This window comes from Tyto alba, unplaced genomic scaffold, assembly GCF_018691265.1.
Source record: "Tyto alba isolate M040663 unplaced genomic scaffold, T.alba_DEE_v4.0 Super-Scaffold_22, whole genome shotgun sequence".
NCBI classification, from domain to species: domain Eukaryota; kingdom Metazoa; phylum Chordata; class Aves; order Strigiformes; family Tytonidae; genus Tyto; species Tyto alba.
The window spans coordinates 21,993,214-22,015,079 of record NW_024881296.1 but is presented as its reverse complement, the minus strand read 5'-3'; the positions used below and the strand labels follow the sequence as shown (position 1 = coordinate 22,015,079).

Sequence of the window (21,866 nt, the reverse complement as noted above, 5' to 3'; positions counted from 1 at the left end):
CCTGAATTCCTCAAAGGATTTGACTGTGCTCATTCACTTGTCTCAAAGTAGTTTACTGGAAATCCCTAGCTGATTTTTAAATTATTTTTATTATTTTTCATAAGATGATGCCATGTTTAATCTAAAGGCTGTATGTTCCATTGTTTTCCCAGAATTTGCGAGCAGATGTTGAGTCCTGTGCTTCAGTCTATGCAAGCCTGTTGCAGTTGAATGAGTCACTGTTCCCAACAGCTTCCGAACAGTGTGTGGAAACAATAAAAGAAAAATTTGAAGAGCTGGATGAGAGATGGAAAGCTTTACCACAAACTGTTGATAAAAGGTTTGTGCTTCAGAATGTTTTTTACACATTAAATGAGAGTAACCAATATCTAGATGAGGAATCCCAATCCTGAAACAGTTTTTTACAGTCTTATCATTAGGAAACCAAAAGTTTAAGAGTCATATTGAACCCTGAGCTCCCAAGAATGAGATGTGGGAAATCCCACAGATTTATCAGGCTCTCTTTTTGGCATAATCTCTCCCTATTTTCTTGATAGAAGAGTTCTGTTTGAAGTTGTATAGGGCAGGAAATGGAGATAATGTTGCGTTTCCTTAGTTACAATTTCCCAAGTAACTTCCTAAGTTACTTCAAAATTCCATAATATCTGCTTTTAATTTTTCAGTTATATGCTTTATCTTATGCAAGCCACACTATCTTTTTAAACTCACTTTGAAGTTTTCATTTGCCATAAATATGATAAATGCTCAGTTGTTAGGCTGCTGGTTCATGTTAGGCTCAGGAACATTGCCTCTTTTTTTCAAACTGTATGCTATCATATATTTAGATTTCAGTTGTTTTGGTGATGAACATACATATTTTACTATTTCTAAAGGAGCTTAAATAATAGACCCTGGTCAATGACATCACCTTCTAGGTGCTTTATCAATATGATTTTTTTACACTATTATGTCTTCTACATAGTATTTCATGTTGAAAATTATGTAGAGCAATTTCTAAAGGAATTGGGAAAGTAAATGACAAGGCCTTTTTTAAGGTCAAACTTTAGAAGCTTACTTCTGCTAGGTGCTGAGTACTCCTCTGGATACATTCCTCTTTTGAATTGGATTCCTCTGAGCAGACTTGACGCTCACTTACTTTAGTGGAATTTGAACATGCAGTTACTCACCTTCTGCCTAAATTCATGAGATTCTCACCTTATATGCAGTGTTTCAGATGACAGTATAAACAGAATTGCTATGTCTGAAAATTGAAATTTAGCTTTCATCGATATAATTCTCTTTACTGGGACTACCCCCATGAAGAAAAGTTGCACATAACTTGATTGTTTGGGGCAATTCTAACAGTTGATATGAATAAAGCAGTGGAAACAGGAAAGAGCCAAACTGGTGCTTTCCAGTGTTATGTTATTCCTCAGTTAAGAAATCAATATAGTGATCATCACATTTATAACATAAGTTAACGTTTCCTTCTTTCCTTCCACCTGGCATTGATTTTAATGCTGTTCAGTCAACAGTGGTTTTGATTATGGGAAGTGAATAATTTACATCAAGTGCTTTCATATTTACATCTGACGTTCTATAGGATCAACTTCCTTCAATCTCTTATTGCTGAGCATGGGCAGTTTGATGAGCTCCTGCTCAGGTTTTCAGACTGGATTAAGCAGTTTCTTGCTGAACTACAAGCCACCTCAGAGATAAACACAGCTGATCAGCAACTAGCTGCATCTCACAATAAGGTAAACTTCTGGTTGTAAATATTATAGACAGAAAAAATGTACAGTGCATTCAGCTAAATATTCATCTAAAACTAGCATGAGGTCATTTATTTTTTTGAAAACTGATACACTGTTGCAGTCACACACATATTTCTGGGTTTTGACCAGTTTAAAGCAAAATTGTAACACTGAACTGTTCTTACTGAAAACTGCTCAGTAGTACTTGTTTTTCTTGTTTAGTACTAAAATGTTTTCTGAACTTTTGATTGGAAGAAGAAACTAGCCCTATTTCCTTTCTTTCTCATAGAGCCACTCAATGGAAGTCAAGAGTAAGAAACAGCAGTTACAAAGTCTGAAGGAACATGTAGATAAATTATGTTCTTTCAGCTGCCCAGAGGACCAGCAGACATTGCAGGCAAAGGCTGAAGATTGCTTTCAGATATTCCAGGAGGCAAGTCAGATAACTAGCCAAAGACAAGAGGCTCTGGATCAGCTGCGGGTATTCCTGGAGCTCCATAGTGCTGCATCAGGAGTGCTCCATCAGCTGAGGCAGACAGTGGAGAAAACAGGAAATATGGATAAAGCTAAATCTGAATTACTGGAGAAGGAACTCAATGATGTTATTCAAGATCTTAATAAGCTGGAATCTGTTGCCATCAGTTTGGATGGTTCCCTTACTAAGGCCCAGTATCATCTAAAACACAGTGTTTCTGATCAGAGGACCTCATGCAGGGCTGTGGTGGATAATCTGTCTTCAGAACTGGAGGCAGTACAAAACCTGCTGGGAACCAAACAGAGTGAGGCAGAAGCTCTTGGAGCCTTGAGAAGATCTTTCATGGAACGAAAAGAACAGCTACTGAAGAGTATTGAAGATACTGAGGAAAAGGCTGACAAGGAGGACCTGAAGGAGGCAACACTACAAGCCCTCCAGCAAAGGTAAAAACAATATTAATGCTTGAGATTGGCACTTCTTCATTTGCTTTCAGTCTCTAGATTTTTATGAAGCATTGGAGATGTTTGTGAGCTTTCTGCCTGCGTACCTTACTTCTTGCCAGGTGTTTTTGTGTCCATATATCTATTTAATATATATCTATTATATATATCTATTTAATAAAAATTTGTAAGTAAGCAAGCCGTTTGGATGGAGGGGGAACACGAGCAGAATAGTTATCAAGTCCCAGTAATCTCTTACATTGAGAGAACAGTTAAGAATATATCTACCTCAGAAATTTATTTTGTCCTAATGAATCCAAGCTCCAAACAGCTATTAGAAATCTCATGTAACATTACTATCTCTAGTCTTACAGAATTGAAAACTGTAAATGTGCTAAAGGAATTGAAAACACTTACAATAATAAAGAATTAGTCTAAATATTTGAGTATATTTTCAAGTCACTATGTGAGGAGAAGGTATATGTAGATCTATATAATTGTGTAGCTGTGTATGTATCAGAAAAATGATATTCTGAGCCCATCTGTAGCAGAAAAAAATCTATATAACACTTCTGTTTTCTGAAGATATTGTAGGAAATGTTAGAAAAAGGGAAGTTTATGCACAGTAACTCTAACAGCAACCGTGTCATTCTTCCTTTCTCCTCTTTTCTCTTGGAAAAAAGTGAAGATAAGTAAATTTGAAACCTGCCTTTTAACTTGCAGATTGAGGATCTTTAACCAGTTAGATGAAGAATTGAATTCTCACCAGCATGAACTCCAGTGGCTCATGGACAAAGCAAAACAAATAGCCCAAAAAGATATTACGCTTGCTCCTGAGATCGACAAAGAGATAAATCACTTAGAATCTCTGTGGGAGGACACCAAGGAAGTTATACATGAAAAGTAAGTAGATCTTAGACTTAAGGTGAGAGGGGGTTCTTTCAGTGGGGAAAAGAGACCCAGTTATTCACATTTAATATTTTCTTGACATATTAATCCCAATAAAAAACAGGGCTTGTATGTTAAATACTGAGTATAAAATAAAACACGGTATAAACCAGGATATTTGTACCAGTTGTAATTATACTATTAATAAAACCACAGATAGGTCCTCAGGACAATACTTACAGATATACTGGACTTCTAGTTACATGTTATTGTTTACTCTCCTGAAAGGTAGAAAATTTCCATTGAGATTTCACTATCACTTCAACTAGCACATACTCTGCTTCTAGCACCTATTTTATTTCTCTATTGGATATACGTTTCTGTCAACCCTATCTCCAGTGGTCCTAAATCATTCTTACATTTAATTCTTTCCACCTGCCCAAGGGACCAAGCTCATAAGAGTCATTAGTGTATAATCAGTGATATAAAACAGTTTTGTATATCAATGAAAGTCAATAAAGAGATGACCTAAAGAAACTAAAGTTTCATCTTAACCTTTTCCTTGTTTTAGCTGCCTCTTTGTCATGTTTAAAGAAAACTTCTTTAAATGTTCTTTTTAAAATTTGCATGGTAAAATTAAGTGTGAGATTCCTCAATACTGCATCATCCTCAATGTACATAAATTTTGTCTAAGTGAAGAAGCAAAGCAATTCTAAGCCTGACTAATACTTCAATGGGCATATGCAATTTGATGATCCCCATGTAACTGCTGGATTGGTGTACTGGAACAACAATTCAAAAAAAAAATATTTAATTTGTGCTGAAAACAGATTTTTTTTTTTTCCTCCCTTTGGTTTGTATACTGCACTGTTACGCAGTTTTCTTGATTGGCACCACACAGCTATCTGTAAATGTGCTGCCCCTTCACCAGGTCTGTATATTATTTCCCTCTTGAAAATATGCTCAGCTACATGAATTGCATTTCTGGTGTTTTTTTTCCAGCTGGATTCAGTCTGGTTTTCTAGTGCATTTTTTAGAGATGTATAAATCTGAACTAAGTGGAAGAAAAGGATGGCTTTGTTTAAAAATGTCCATCACTCCTTTTTCTTCAGCACTGCTGCTAATTTATATTTCATGTTTCATGTTGTTGCAACCCATTTTTCTTACCTCTGGAAGTCCTTCATTATAGTAAACCAAGTAATTACTGCATACAACATGTACCAGAAGCTAGACAGTACCAGCCTGACAGTGAAGAAAACCTAAAATAGCTGTCCCTGCCTTATAGAGGAATTATTGAGGGTAAATGAGTTATTCAGTTTTTACATACTGGGGTTTTTGTTGCCATCTTTATACCTAAAACTGAAAGATACTCAAGTACCTTGTGATTCCTTTCTAACAAAAAAATGTTAATTTTTGTTTAAATTATTAATTTAATTTAATTTTTTAAAAACTGTTTTCTCTCTCATATAGACACAATTTTAGACCCTTCTGAACCTAATTATTTTGGAGAGTGCTTTGGAGCATTCAGAAAAGAGCTAGCGCCTAAAGCAATTACCTGTCTGTCTTGGCAATGTTACGTTTCCCAAGTTCCTTTCACTGACAAACATTGTTCTACACCTAAACGCATCCAAAGTATTAGTCTTCCTTCTCTCTCTTAAGTATAAACACCAGGAATGGATCAAATAGCTAGCTTTTTTATTTCCATCCATTTTCTGAGCAGAAACAGGCTTTTCTGGAGATGGAGTTGAAAAAAAATATGAGGCCTGTTCTTAGCAGCAGGTTATTCTGTTCTCAATAGAATGACAGGTAAGTTGAATGTAATGTTTTAGACCCAAAAGCATGCATCTGACAATTGGAGGAAAAATTAGTCACTTATCTTGCATCGCTTTAGTCTTTACTTCTGCTTCTTTTTACTCCTCCCCCCAAAATACTCCATGTTAAAGAAACAAGTTAAAAAAGAGCTGTGAGTGCCAGCAGCATTATATTGTGGTTTCTAGTCAGTGAGATGCTAAACTTAGGAATTGAGAAGCTTGAATTCCAGTTTCAGTCTTTCTTTCGCTCAAGTCAGTTGGTTTGATATCTGATATATGTGAGATGGCAATTCATATACTGTCTCTTCAGTGACATGTTTTGTGATGTATGGACCTACAGTGATTTGTAAAACCTAAATATTAATATTTCCTTGGCTGCCCAAAACATGTTTAGGACTGCATCCTGATTTTCCCATGGTGAATAACTGAGTCACATTCTTTTTCCTTCAGAAACATGACAGCAAATGGTGCTAACACAGCCTTTTCACATTACAGAAGGGAACAGTCCTGCATTCTTATCGATCTGATGAAGGAATATCAGAACTTGAAGTCAACAGTAACGAAAGTCATAGATAATGCTGACAGTGCTTCTGTGATCAAATCCATTTGGAACGATCGTGAAGATGTCAGGCGAACTTTATCAAAGGTAATTACATATATTTTGATTTGAGAGACTTAAAGGATCTTTGATTTAGATGGATTTTTCTGTTTGAAAGGTGCATTTGAGCTGTGTTTAAAGTTCCTTTAATTTACTATCAAGTTGTCTTACGCTGGGATTCTGGGCTTGAGTTGTACTGATTCTGATGAGGAAAGAATATAATCCTTTCAGCATTTTGGTGAGATCCATGAATGTGTATTTGATTGATGCTATTTATAATTTTAACAGCTAGAAATTCAAAATGTTAATTTACATGGAAAGCATAAGTTATCTGGTCTTTATATAGAATACCTTGAGAATATATTGCTATCATAGTATGAGAGGATATTTCCAGTCAACATACTTTAATGTTTTTCCATATTGAGTAACCTTTTTAGTAGATACAAGTCAACAAAAGAAAATAGATTGCACACATTTCTGATGTGTGCAATTCTTATGTCTGTTTTTTCCCTAAGACAACTTATTCCAGGAAGTACAATGTTGGTGCTGGCCATTGAGCTGAGATAAGGAATTCAGATCCCTGCATTCCATTCATTTCAACAGATCATATTTCTCAAATTCTGCATTCTGCTATCCATCAGCCTGTCAGGAAAACCAGTTCTGAATTAAATTCTTTCTGTTCATTTGGAGGGTAATTTCATTTGGAAGCTTACTGAGCTCTTCATTAAAAATTCTTCAGTCAGATCTGTATAAAACTCATTCTAAACTGCGTGTATGTATGACCTCTTTTTAATAGACATTTTAACTGAAAGCCAGAACAGAGCTCACCAGTCTAACAGAGAAATTCATGTAACTTCCTAATGATTCCTCTCCTTAAGCATGTGAGCCTCGGGCTGTGGAGAATCCCCTGCTACAACAGTGGCCACATCTAGGCCTGAAGGAGTTGGAACGCAATAAATGTTTTACACAACTCCTACCGTAATAAAGTAGGCATGGACATACTGTGTCCAGATAAGTAGCTCATCTCTAATGCTGATCTGTAATACTTCTTAAAGAAAAATTCTGAGATGCTTAATGTTATCCTTTCTCATTGTGTTGTCACCTCTTTAGTGAGTGTTTTAAAGATTTCCCTACACCTAGAATTGCAAACTTAGTAGCCTTGAAGATTTTGTCTAATTCCTTTCTGAACACATCTGTACTTTTGTTTTCCAGAGTAGCTAGGAGTGATGGGTTCTACAAGTACTTTGTATTTTGTGGCATAGTTAAATATTAGATGGTATGCTGAATGAGAATTGTCAAATGCATAACATACCACAGGGCTAGGGATGGGTGCCTGGAGAACTCGATTTTTCTTGCTTTCTTCAAGGCTTCATTAAACAAGCAAATATTTGTGTCCACAGCATGAAGCTGCCAAGAATGATCTGAGTGATAAACAAAAAGACCTGGATACTTTCACCAGTAAAGGAAAACATTTGTTAGCAGAATTAAAAAGAGTGCATAACTGCGACTCCGCTGCGGTAAAAACAGATATGAACTGTATGGTGGACAAATGGCTAGATGTAAGAATTTGATGTTTGTACACTGAATATGGTTTTTAAGTTTGGCTAAAATTACAGTGTTAGTATTTTCTTAAGATCTTAGAGTGCAATTGTTTAGTAAAGTTTACTTTTTAAGTGTGTCACCGGGATTTGGCATCCATTGTATACACAACAAAGTTGTGATGTCCATTTGATAGATTTAGGAAAAATGTCATATAACAAGGTATGACTGTTACTAGTATAAATTTACTCAGTACACACTTCTGAGTATAAATTTGTATTGGATTCTCACCTAATGTATGCTAGCGTTACTTTATTAAGCTAAATTGGACTACATAAATTAGGCAGTAAATTGTATTAAGCTACACCATAAAAGATGTGACTATGTTGAGACAGACATTATAGCAGAGAAATATATATAAAAGCAAATATATTACATTTTTATATTTATACTGCTTTTTAAACAAATTGTTACATTACAAAAGAAAGATAAATGTAGCTGGGTTTAAAGATAAATTTTATTTCAACATAAAACTCTTTCCCAGTAAAAAATATATAAATTTTTAGATACAGTCACAATTTTTGTTCATTTTCTGATCTAAATTGAAATTAGAATTTACTCTGAGAAAATTACTTTGCCTAGGCTTACTAATTATTTCTAATGCACTTATCTTACAACTGCCTGAGAAGTAAAGAAAACCAAAATTAATTTCTGAACGGTATTGTTACACTCTCCTCTCCTATAAGGTGTCTGAAAGAATTGAAGACAACATCGACCGGCTGAGTGTAAGCATGTCTTTGTGGGATGACATCCTGAAAACTGGAGATGAAATGGATGTATGGTGCAACAAGTGCATTTCTCAACTGAATGAAGGCATCAACAACTTGAGTAACAGTCAGAGAATGGAGATCCTCCTGAAAGACTTCCAGGTGCTGACCCATAAATCAGTGATAAATGTTCTGGACCAAAATCTCAGGTGATATCACACACGCATATAAGGCTGGGCTGTTGTAGACCACCGTGTCCCCTGTTCAAGCAGTGGGACCACTAACCCAGTGGCTATCTGACAGCATTCCAGTCCTTCTTTGAAGCTGTTTGCTTCTGACAGAAACAACAGCACATCTCTTACTAAATCTAAGTTCCGTAGTTATTTTGGCTCTAGCAGTACATGACAATGTGTTCTTATAAGCACAGAAATTTCAAAAAGCATGTCACTGGGCTGTTCCAGTAGAAACTGCTGGAAATTTTAGACAACTTCAGCAGAAGTTTAGCAAAAAATGAGTAGTTTCTAAAATCTCATCTAAGAAGATAGATTCTCCAAACAATAAAAAAGATATGCTGGACTGGAGAGCAAATTTTAATGTCAGGTTCTAACAATTTCAGTAAAGTGACGTCTTTCATTTCTGCATAGTGTTAAACTGTTAGAAATCTAGCCAGTGTTCAGGATGCATTCTGCCTCTGTTGGCTTAAAATATATAGCAAATGAACCATAGAATGGATCATATTCTACTTTATTTGAAATTAATCATGTCCTTAAAAGACACACAGTGAACACATACAAGTAGTATGATAGAATATGAAATGGTACTAAATCAGTCTTTTGCTCAGGACAAGCTTTATCTAAAGTCTTTCTGGCTAGTATATCAATCAGACCCCCTGAATTCATCACTATTAAAACTCATTTGGAGTAGGAGCAGCCAGTACCCAAATCACAAGTGTACTTGATTCACAGGAGGGCCAGCATAGCAGAAGACATGAGCACTGTATGTACATTTGCAGTCACAGAATGCATAATCCATAATACTTTTTTTTGCACTTTATTATGAAAAGGCAAGAGGAAAGGCAGTTCACTGACAGAAGGGTCCTGCCCTTTCAGCAATCAGGAATAGATGAGCACAGACAGAAATAATTAGTGTAGTTTTTATATGGTCCACAGCAGTGGTTACTTTCTTGATCAGTCACCTAATATTATATCCTCCTTAGCACAAAATATGCCCTGAGGATTCTTCTGGGGCCACTTGAACTTCTACCATTCAGGGCAGATGTTAAGTGCAGCAGTTTAATCCTGAAATCCACTGTCCAATCTTCTAATTGAAGTGGTCTGTTTGAATTTTTTAGAAAAGAAAGCTCAGGAAATAGGGTAGACACACCAGTTACTTGACTAATACTTCAGAACTACAATTACACAAATTATGATTTTCACTTTGCCTTTTTTTTTTAATAAGTAGAATATTTCTTTATAACTTGGATCTATATGACCACAATAAATACAAGGTCCAAATATGTCAGTTCATATATAGCAGCATTTTAATTCCCTTTTGAGGTTAAAATTAATTTCTGTGTCTAATTTTTTTCCAAAAGCTTGCTTTATTGTAATAAGAACCAGAGAGTACATGTATTATACTCTGCATGCCATTGACTGGAACCTAACAACCACAGCAGATTTTTCCAGTTGAATAAACAATGACATGCCCATCTTTATTCATCCAGTTTTAAGAAACTAAAGCTGTTAGTGCATTTTAAATGCTAAAAATGTGTGTGGTTATTTTAATGGAGGGAAAAAAAATCTCTGAACTGAGGCTAATAAAGGACAAGAGATGGGAGATTTTTAGAGAAGAAAACTAATAGAATAACAGCATTTTCTTGCTCATTGCTAAACTTTATTTACATTTTCTTTCATTTTTGCCATTGATGGATCATCCTTCTGAAGGTCTAAAACCTTCTTGTAGTTTGTTATGAAACTTTGACCACATCTCTTTTACAGTCCGAAGTCAAGGATAATGAACTGAAGTTGGAGCAGCTTAGTTCTAAAATTTCAGATCTCAAAGAATTGACCCATAGTCAAGAGCCTCCTGCAGATCTCCAGGTAAAATAAAGATATTGGTAATCACATGCTGTGCTCAAATGACTAAGAAACTCCTCCTGAAATTTCTGTCTCTCCTGTACTGCTTTTTTCTTTCAAGGTGACAGATACAGCATTAATTATATGTATCATAACTATTATTTGTTCACATTTCTTTAGTTAACTTCGACTTTTTTTTCTGGAAAAAAGAAGTATGCCATAAAGTAATTGAACATTAAAATTGTAAAATTATTTTTTACTAAATCAAAATAGAGTAAATAGTTAATAAGGTAGTTGATCAGATATGAGGCAGATGATATTCTCTACTCTGCACAACATTAAGCCACATTGTATGTGAGTGCATACACAATTTGCCTCTTTGAAATAATTATATTGTAGTAAAATATCTTCATTTGCTTTATCAAACCAGAAATATTCTTTAGTGGGCTGGAATTAATGCCCTGAACTAGCTGTTACAGGGGAGAGGTAAAATACAAACACTGAAGGTGAGCTGTTGCACTTCTATTATTGGCTAGGTCCTTATTTTTTATGTTCTAGGGCAGATGCAAAACCAATGTATGACTATTTTGGATGTTTGATTTCAAATAGAAATTGGTATGTGGGATTATTTGCTTTCAGTGTCAGAAGTTTTAAAAGATAAGCTGACTTGAGCAATATTCACGGGTAGGGAAATATCTCGTAGATACTTATTTCAAAAGCATTTATCAGGTTTTAATAGAACTTAATAAAATACTCAAGCCTTGTCCACATTTTGCTGTGACTGTACACATAAACCTAAATTACCAACCAGATATGGGTCAAGAACCCTATAGTATAAAGATAGATGTGCAAATTGTATGGAAATGCTTATGTTCTGCTGGATTGTTTCCTTTACATGAGATGCTCAGAAAATTCAGGTTTAATCATATGTTTCATAATAAATATTTGTCTATTTACAGAGCAAAACCTAGAGCAAGTTATTTTGCAGAAGATCGCTGTTAACCAACACACACCTATTTCCAACTACTAAATATGATAAATACAATAAAAAATTTAAATCATACGTACAATAGAATAATTGTAGTTGATATATAAATGAAAATCTGAAAATAAAGCTTCACAAACTAAACATAAATCCCCAAATTATTTGCCTACATTCAAATACTAAATAAGTAAACTACAGTACAATCAGCTCATATCCTAAGAACATAAAAAATTCCTTAATAGAATTTTCAGTAATTGCTCATTTATAAATATTACCCTATTGTGATTGATTTGATTTACTTTTTATTAGTAATATGTGCACAGCTAACATCTACTATGATTTCACATATTGCTGTCTTTGAACAGGTTAATGAGCAATATTATAACTTATTTTTGTATCGTCTTCAATTTTAATCTGCCTTACACTGAGATACTTTAAGCCTCAGTGGTCTTAAGTCTCACCAAGTGATATTTCTTTTTATGGAGCTAGTTGTGTTTAGGACATGTTCTGTACAAATGGCAAATTATTTAAAAGAAAAAGATCAACTGTTTAATTTTTCAGAACAGGATAATAACAGTTTCCAGTCTGGCTTTTTATAAATTAATATCACTTTGGATTACTGTATATCTAAGACTTAATCCTGAATGGTTGACATTTTATTTATGTAAGTAGCTTTAGTTACAGATGTAAAGAGAGTGAAATGATCATTGTGTGCCACTTTCCTACCTTCCATTTTTTCAGTAAGCATTCAACATAGGAAATTTGAATTTAAATGCTTTAATACATAACATTTTGCTTTTAGTTTATAGAATCAGATTTAAGGCAGAAGTTGGAACATGCCAAAGAAATGTCAGAGACAGCAAAAGAGACACTGAAAGATTTCAGTACTCAGAAGAAGCAATTACAGAAGTTTATTGATCAGATGACAGACTGGATAACAAAAGTGGAAGAGACACTGTTAAGCTGTGCACGTAACCTGGATCCTGAAGCTCTAAATAAAGTGAAGGTCAGTGCTGAAGAGAATTAATATGTGTTTTCTTACACCGTGATCTTTGGTTTTTTATCATAGTTTTTGCTAAGCATTATACTTAATTTTCTTTTGATACAAAATAACTTTCCTGCACAGCTGCTAGAATATTAGCAAACAATACAGTGATGCTCTTTAAGAAGTACCTAAGTTCTGATTTATTAACTTTATACAAACATTTTAGAATATTATAATGAATAATGTGGTCTTTGTTGTGAGAAGAACCAGTTTTGTAACATTGAACTCTTCAGTCAGTACTCCAGCATGTTTACAAGTCCATTGACTCCCACTGACTTTTTTTAAATAGAGTAGCAAACCGTAAGAAACAGCATTTTTCACATTTGTGTGATGGCTCTTTAGTTTCAAGGATTCATCTCTCTCGGAAAATTCAGGAAATATCATCCAATACTTCTCCCCTTCATTGTGTCTAGTATTTGCAATAGACCATAGGAGGAAACTTGAGGAAAAAGAGGGGGGCTCTTTTGTTTCTTTACAAGTGTCCTATCTGTGTTGTAACTTCATTTTCAGGAAACACAAAAAGACATTCAGCTTCAGCAGAGCAGCATTGACTCAGCCCGTGAGAACCTCAATAGCCTGTGTCGCAAATACCATTCTGTAGAACTGGAAGCTCTTGGTGGCACTGTCACTTCATTAATAAACAAGTATGAAGCTGTGAATCTGCTCTGTTCCAGAACACAGGCCAGCATGCAAGAGTCCTTGGAAAAACATTTCTTCTGTGAGTCTTCAGGCTTGTTAATATGAGCCGTTAGGCCGCAGCCATGAATCATGCTGGAGTCTGCCAGAGTTTCCAGTGATGTCACTTGCAATTACAACTTTATTTTTGTATGGAGCCTTTCAAAAAGTCCTGTTACCAAATGTTCATCTAATAACTGCTACGAAACAAAGCATTTTACAAAAACAGAATTCAACTTTAAACATGTAATATGCATGAAAGGCAGGCTCAGCTCCAACTTTCTTCACTCTTAGTATACTTCTCTACTGCATATATACACTTCATGTATTTTCCATAAAGGTATAACCAAATGGCGACGTTTATAAGGTAAAAGTCCCCATCTGAAGTGTTTTCTGTGCTCCCTGGATTGTCAGTGAAGTAGGGAATTTTTAATTTTATACTTTAAGATACTAATCTAGATATTATCTAACATTAAGTTGGGACATATCATAGACTGAAAATGCCTGTCTTTTCCCATTGAGTATAAAGGGGAGCATAGTGTGACTGTCCAAATTTGGATGTTTACAGTGGAAACATCTGACTTCTTGTGAAATGAATCCCGCTCCCCAAGGTCACTGAAGGCAATAAGACTCATTCTGTTAGATTTTACACACTGTTCTTGAAGGATAGAAGAATTGTGGAAGACAGTTGTATAGTATTGTGAATAATGCTGCTTTTAAAAAAAAAATACTATCTTCTCTGTATTTTTTATTAAATAAGATTCTATGCAAGAGTTCCAGGAATGGTTTTCTGGTGTGAAGGCTGCAGTAAAAGAATCATCTGACAGGTCTGGAGACAGCAAAGCCATAGAAGCAAAGCTACAAGACTTGCAGGTATAGTGAACAAATTTTAAAAAATAGAAATTAGCAATTTAACTATAGGTATCTAATTATATCTCTAAAATAATGTGTAGATGCTATCATATTTATTGTTTTTGTTTCCTGAAATGTAATGGAAGAATGGCTCCAGACAGAAGTATGTATTGTAGAGGGAATACAGTGGAAACTGTGTTCACTGTTCTGAGAGATCAGAATTTATTTTCTGGAGGGTTTATGTGTAACTAAGCTATTCTTGTTTCCGATTTTTAATCTTTTTAAAATTTTTTTGCTTTCTTTCTCTTCTTTTCCTTTTCCTATTTATTCTTACATTATTGTTTATTCAATTTTTCAGATTAATATTAATATGTCAAAGCTTATCTGTTTAGATTTTTGATGGGACAGAACACAAATAGCAGACACCTACTGGAAAGAGCCCTAATTCCTGAAGTGTATAACGTCTTCAGGACATGAGTAAACTATCCAGAGAAAGACAGGACTACCTTCTGACCAAATAGGAAAATTGAGCTCTGTGAATTGTAGTACCACTTAATAAAATTTTATTTGAACAGTCCACTTGGAATTTTTTCCATAGCTAGAGATGGCTCTCATCTTGTAGGAAAATCTGACCACTTTTAATAGAAATACTGCTTATCTTCAGTTACTAAATCTTGCACATTTAAACTGTATTCTTTCATTACACAGAGTGTGCTGGATTCTGTTAGTGAGGGGCAGAACAAATTAGATGCTGCCTGCCAGGAAGGAGAAAGTTTGTATGCTTGCTTGCCCCAACCAGTTGTGAGCCATATTCAGGAGCAAATAGTGAAGTCTAACCAGAACTTCCAGGAATTCCTCAACCAGTGTCTGAATGATAAGGCGGCCCTGGAAGCTTGTGCCTCGCACCTAGGAAGGTGAGTAAAAACCAGTAGTCACAGATGGACTGTGTGATATTGTTCAGCTGCAGAGGTACAAGGCACAATTTGAAATTGTTTCCAGTTAATCTGATCCTGTTTTCTTTTTATTTTGAAAATATTTAAGAGAAAATTAATTTCTTTGCTAATAACAAAGCAACAGATCTTGCTCCAAGGGTATTGATTTGGTTAAAGAATGGAAGGTCAGGATCACACAGGCAGAAGATCTGTGTAGCTCATGCAATCCCAAATCAGCCATTGGGATCTCAGTAATTGAAATGCAATTTCTGGGAAGGAAAAGGTGTGATGAATTTTCAAGTTCTGCCCTGGGGTTTGAAGACAGTACACTTTTTACACAGCATATGTCTGTCCAGTTCTATTCCAATGGACATATTTCCTAAGGAGCTAATAAGAAAATACTCTTAAATTATAACTAGGGGCTAGAATTCTGAAAGTTCACATATTTTTAGGTATAACTAGATTCAAAACTATTGCTAATTGAAAGCAAAGTTAGTGTAGCAGTAATGGGTAAAACAGCAAGATGAGGTGGTGTGCCTTCTTGTAAGGTAAAGGTTTTCGGACTTAGGTCCAGAACTTGTTTTGCTGAGTTCTGAGCACTCAAGATTCCAGTTACGTTCTGTTGGGGCAGTTGAAAGCACAACATTTATCAGGTGTTGTGTCAATATTGAATAAAAGGCTATTTTTATCCATTTTTAGATCTTAGACTAAATCATTATATGGATTTGAAAAAAACTTTCTTTTGGTCTGCCTTCAGTGAATCTACTAATAAACAAAAGCACTGTCACTTTAAATTTTGGAGGCTTTTTTTCCTCACTGTAGTTCCCATGATTTTGTTGAACATTTTTAGAGAGTTGCTGAATATTTTTAGATTAGTAGTCACTGTGGAATTATGTTTTGTGTACAACTCTTATTCTTGAAGCATTAAATTGATACCTAGCTTTATTTTCCTGGTCTTGTGGATTTTGAAAGAACCGAGTTTACTTCTTACTAACTTTACTCCACCTGAGAAATATTTTTAAGGGAGTATTTATCTGTTCTGTAGATTTGAAGATCAGCACAAGAAACTTGGCCTGTGGATACATGACATGGAAGAAAGAATAAGCACAGAAGCATTAGGAGAGAGCAAAGAGCTTATTCCTGAGAAGAAAAAGGAGGTGCAGAAAGTGGAAAAGTTCCTGGAAGAGTTACTGAATTCAAGGTAATATGAAATACATTTCCTAAAATACTCTCACTTTTTCTTCTGCTAAAGCAACAATGAAACTAAACTGTTGGGTAAAATGTGTTTGTGAAAGAGAAAGGTGTTGCAACATACTCTGTGAAAAGAGGCTGAATCCAGATACTTCCAGTTTTAAGGAAATTGGAATTTGAAGCCAACTCCAAAAGTTTTTGTTGATACATTTCTAATTAAGAAAATTTTATCTTCATTAATAAATGGAAACTGAAAAATATAATTTAAAAAAACCCTAAATCTTAAAAATATTGCTTGTAAAAATAATAGTAAAAATTTCACTTATCATTATATCCTTTTAAAAAGTTTTTTTTTTCTTTCTGTCCGGCAATACTCAGATCCAGCCAGGTTAGCAGAAAATCCTTTCCCATATAGCTGACTTTATAAAAGACCTCAAATAACATCCACATTAGCTGTGAAATCTTTCTAGAATTCAGACTTAGCCAATAGATGATGAAGTAATTGCCTTTTTTAGTACACAGTGTTTTTTGAAATTCTTTTTGTTATTATTGGGTTGGTGAAGTTAGAACAGAAATAGTAGTCAGTTGTTCAAGCCTCACAGCATGCTAAAAGGAAACACCCAGTCACTATCTAACCCTTCGAGACTGATGCAAGATGGTCTGATGTAAATTCCCTGTAATCACAGCATATCAGGAAGGGTGATCCAGTAGACTGAGATTAATGGAGCCTGTATAAGCTAAGAGTTTTAATCCTTTTTGCTGGCCATTCTACTGAACACCAGAGTCAGGGTCTAATCCTGGACAAGTGGCCTGACCTTTCCATCATGCCTTCCTACCTGTCAAAGACTACGAACTTCACAGAAGCTTTGGCAGATGCAAAAACACAGCAGTTCATATAGAACTGGAAAGTCTGACAGCCGAAAAGAAAATTAAGTTAGCTTTTAATTTAAATGTGCAACACAAACATTTCAGTGTGATCATTTTGAGCACCAAAATCTTCAAGAAATGCCATGGTACAGAAGTAAAGATATTAATCAATACACACTGCTTATATTTCCTTTCAGTGTGTCCCAGCTAATTTTTCTGTTAACTATGAACTCTCTCAGTGGTGGAGTAGGTGATTATGTCAGCAACCTTCATAACTTCTGATAGTTGCTATAACAATATCATATACTTTCTGAAACTGATTTTCAGTCACATTATTTTCTTTCAGGGAATCTTTTGATAAGCTGTCCCAAATGGCACAAACTTTAAATGAAGAAGGCCGTGGTGCAGGGAGGGAAGTGCACCTGGCTTCTCAACATCTCACCAGTTACCAAAACATCATCAAAACTGTCAAGGAGAAGCTGCGAACATGTCAGCTTGCACTCCAAGAGCATCTCACTTTGGAGGAGGCGTTACAGAGTATGTGGTCTTGGGTGAAAGAGGTTCAAGATAAACTGGCGTCATCAGAGAGCACTGTTGGTAGCAAAGCCACACTAGAGAGACGACTGACACAAATTCAGGTAAAGGAGGATACAGCTAGAGATTATGCATCAAGATTAACATTGAATGTGGGCCACATCAGCGAAAAAGGAATATTTTTATATTTTATCCTTTCTACAGTTATGAAGGATAGGATTAGAATTTAAGAATTACATTTTTAATTTGTGATCTTGACAAATTGAGAAGTGCAATATGAAAAACAGGGTGAAGATCAATGGAGACAGATACCAGATATTACATTTAATAAGGAATAACAAACTGTGAAAATGTGTATTCAGGTCAAAAAAGCTTTCTAATGGAGAGAAGGCCTTGGAATGACTGTCACAGAGAGGCTGTGACATATCTGTCACAGGAGGTCTTCAGGAACAGGTTAGACAAACTTCTGTTAGGAAGGACATCAGTGTAGATCCCACCATGGGCTTTCTTGAGATTTATTCTAGCTCTGTGGTGCTGTCTTCCTGTGCAGTGCTTGACCTACTTGTTACCTATTGCAATGTGAGCAATATTTTGGGATAACTAATGCAGTGAAATGCCTTCAGGGCTGTGGGAAAAACTGCTGGATCATTTACACATAGCAAGGGGACAGGCACTTAAAAGGTACCTAGGAATTCATACGGGGTATGGCTGCCAACAATAAATGAGGGCGGAGAAGATGGTGTCCACTGTTGAAAGAATAATAGCTTTTACCTCTCAGCAGATTGCATTTGATATTTGGTTATTGATTATTTTACCTTACAGGAGATCCTCTTACTCAAAGGTGATGGTGAAGTTAAGCTGAACATGGCCATTGGCAAAGGGGAACAGGCACTTAGAAGCAGCAATGAGGAAGGACAAAAGGTGATACGAACTGAGCTTCAGACACTGAAGGACGTATGGAATGACATCATCACCACCTCAGTAAACTGGCAGAGGTAAAATTCCCTGAAAAACACAGGTCAGACCCTGCCGTCTTTGCTTACAAAGAGTGGTACCTTAGAGCACATAGGAGTCCATTCACTCATTACTGGTATGTGAGGAGAAAGTTGTACCATCAGGGAGAATTAAATTGCCTGAAAAAACTACATCCTTCTATAAAAAGATGAATGAAATTTCATATGAGATAACTGATGGTAATTTAAAAATAAATAGAAATCAAACAAATTTATACAGAGAAAAAACTAGAACGGGCTTTGTGAGTTACTGAACCTGTATTTGGGCAGGGCAAAGAACATCTAAAATACTTATCTACCTTTTCTGTACAAAACTCTAGCAAAGTTTCTCAATTATGCCTTTCATTATATTTATTAATTAAAAAAATTCCTAATATCCACTCCAAATAATCTTTGTTGCAAATAAAGCTGATCTCTTCTTGTCTTAACCTTGGCAGAAATGGAAAGTTTTTCTTAGTGTCTGTGTGAGAACATTATATGTATTTGAAGGCCTCCATCATCTCTGTTCTAGACAGACTGATGTTTCTCAGTACTAGTACTTTCTGGACCTCTTTCATCCTTGTTTGTTTTTCAGTAGATTACAGACTATCACTACTTTGTCTACATTTTCCTTAAAAGATAATAACTGAAAGTGGATAGACCTGACTGTATTTGAGACTTTATTAATTCCGAATAGAGCATCAATACTTCCCATTTCTTTCATACAACACTCTTATTCTACTCTAGAATGAGATTTTCCTTTCTTTCCAACGGTATCATATTGCTGAATTTTGTCAACTTCTTTATTCTCTATCTTCAAATCCTTTTCCACAGTACTAAGCCTAGGCAGTTATCCCCAATTTTGTATTTGTATATCTGATTCCTCCTTCCCAAGTAAAGCATTATTTTCATAATCATATTCCATCCTTGTAAAATTTCTTTTAAGAACATCTGACATTTAAATCCTGTCATCCAGCTAGCTGCAGCTGCTCCCTGGTTGCTTTCATCTGTGAGTTTTACAAGCACTCTTTATTCCATCACCCCAGTCATTACCGGATAGAAATGAGCCCTTGGTGAACTTCTGCATGATCCTACTTCCTTAGTTCCCTAATGAAAACAAAGTTTTCCCTGCACCAGAAAACCCATAGATCTGCATCAGAAGAGTCATAGATCTGTATTGTAGATAACCACAGTACTAGGCTATCTGGCTCCTAAATATCAGCTGTCAGTGGTGGGAGCCATGATATAGGTGAATTGGAGTTTTGCAATTGAAAATGGTGCCACTTTCTTACTTATTCCAAAATTGTTATGCAGTTATACGTAGAAAATTGTAATGGGCTACCTTTAAGATTTCACTCTAATTTTGCTCAATTTTTGTCATAAAATTTTATTTATATTAGGCTAGACCATTACATTTTTAATTATATCCTTACCACACTCTTGTCTGTCATTAAGTCCAGTGGAATGAGAATTACATCCCTCCACGCAAATCCCAGAGAAATCTGGTGATCTGCTAGGAGGAGCAATATGTAAGAGAGTATTTCTTATAAATTGTAAATAGGACTATAAATAATTTATTTTTTCTTCCAAAACTTGCCAGAATATCTCTTAATAAATAGTAATTTTATAGGCTGCTGTACATTTTATTACTCTGATCATAAAGAACTCCAGTAATGCTCTGTATTTTACTTTGCTGGACAAACACTGAAATGTGCTTTTCAATAGTCTGAGATGGACAGATTGGTAATGTAACCTGCAATAGGAAAGCAGTTCTATCAGGTTATACGCATTACCCCAAAGAACACAAAAATTCTAAACTAGCTTGGATGTAACTTGACGTAGGAAACTAAAGCAAGATAGAGGAAAAAGCATATTCTAAACCTATTATACATGGCTACAGACAGTGTAACAATTAAGGTATAAACAGACTCCTTTTTTTTCAGACTTTTCAAAAGTTCTCATCTGTACTGTGTATGTTTCTTTTAATGTAAGCTGCCTAGAGTCTGTCATTAGCCAGTGGAATGAATATCTGGAAAGGAAAAACCAGTTGGAGCAGTGGTTAGAGAAACTGGATCACAAAGTGGAACAGCCTTTAGAACCACAGGTTGGTCTGAAGGAGAAGTTTGCTCAGCTGGACCACTTCCAGGCTGTTGTTTCTGAGATAGAGGATCACTCTGGTGATTTACAGCAACTCACTGAAAAAGCTGTGGAACTCTATGAAAAAACAGAGGATGATTCTTTTGGAGAAGCTGCTCAAGAAGAACTAAAAACACAGTTTAATGACATCACAACTGTAGCCAAGGTAAGATATATGCAAAGGTCTCCATTTCAAGTAAGTAAAATGTTTGAACATCTGTATATAAGCTAAAATTTTTATTTTCATAATTTTATAATAACTAAAAGGTTGACTGTGAATAGTCCTGCCTTTTGTTATGGTTGAGTCTAACAAAAAGTTGGATAAACTAAAATTCACTTGAATGCAAAATAGATCCTGGGAATTGAAATTGGTATGGTTATGGTTTTTGAAAAGTGAAAGGTGTACATTTTATTCCTAGTTTCATATATACATACATTCATATACACATATATATTCATATATGCAGCAATATTTGTGTCATTTTTCCAGATTTACTTTTATCTAATGCCTGTACATTCATTCCTAGCACCTTTTTTTTTTTCCCTGGAATGGGAAGAATTAAATGCCTCCCTGATCAGAAAACACATTGTCAGAAAGAGAAATCCTATTGTCAGAAAGATACATGCCCATATTTTGTGGTGTTCCCAGCCATTGAGCACTGCACATGCTATACAGGTATTCTGTTTGGTTTCTAAGGAAAGATATGTGAGCTCACTGAGACCTTCTGCAAAACAGATCATGACAGCAATGCCAGCTCTGAGTTACAATCTCCACCTTCTCAGCCAGGGGGAAAATTTGCATCAGGAAGAGGCCACATAACAACAGGCTAATGTGAGAGTGAAGTAAACACTGTATATAAATTCAGTAATCTGATGGAAGTGTGATTCAGGTTTTCAGTTATTGAGAACAGTGTTGATGGCCTGCAGGTAATTGATCTATAGTCTATATAAAAACAGTGCACAGAGTAAAAAATTTGTGGAAGATCTAACAAATTACCTCTTAGGAAAAATGTTAAATCTAGGGCATTTGAACTTACTCCTTTAGTGAAAATCTGCATTTTTCTTACTAAACTTGATAGAGGAAAGTCATTACGTGGAATCATGAAGTTTGGTTTGGTTTTTTGATTTGTTTGTTTGTTTGTTTGGGTTTGTTTTTAATTTTTAGGATAAGATATACCATTATTGTAATTGTTTTATTGCTTTAAACATAGGCCATAGATATTTAGAGCCCTCTCAGATGTATCTAGTCTGTAATTAGCAACTGGTCACACACTCTTTTGGTTTTATGATGAACTTTTGCTCTCTTTTTTTACTTGAAATAGTAAGCTATA

At 35.3% G+C, this 21,866-nt stretch overlaps 1 protein-coding gene across 1 annotated transcript in view; it reads left to right on the top strand.

Annotated features, from left to right (window-relative positions):
- The window catches only part of SYNE1 (spectrin repeat containing nuclear envelope protein 1), a 329,785-nt gene that overhangs the window by 129,565 nt on the left and 178,354 nt on the right, over nt 1–21,866 (top strand). Inside the window, 16 exon segments of the mRNA XM_042795897.1 lie at nt 153–319; nt 1,583–1,736; nt 2,023–2,651; nt 3,372–3,551; nt 5,843–5,993; nt 7,346–7,504; nt 8,231–8,413; nt 10,249–10,350; nt 12,114–12,317; nt 12,867–13,074; nt 13,792–13,904; nt 14,592–14,797; nt 15,861–16,016; nt 17,220–17,511; nt 18,230–18,402; nt 20,392–20,701. Of these exon segments, the coding sequence (XP_042651831.1) occupies nt 153–319; nt 1,583–1,736; nt 2,023–2,651; nt 3,372–3,551; nt 5,843–5,993; nt 7,346–7,504; nt 8,231–8,413; nt 10,249–10,350; nt 12,114–12,317; nt 12,867–13,074; nt 13,792–13,904; nt 14,592–14,797; nt 15,861–16,016; nt 17,220–17,511; nt 18,230–18,402; nt 20,392–20,701 (3,387 nt within the window).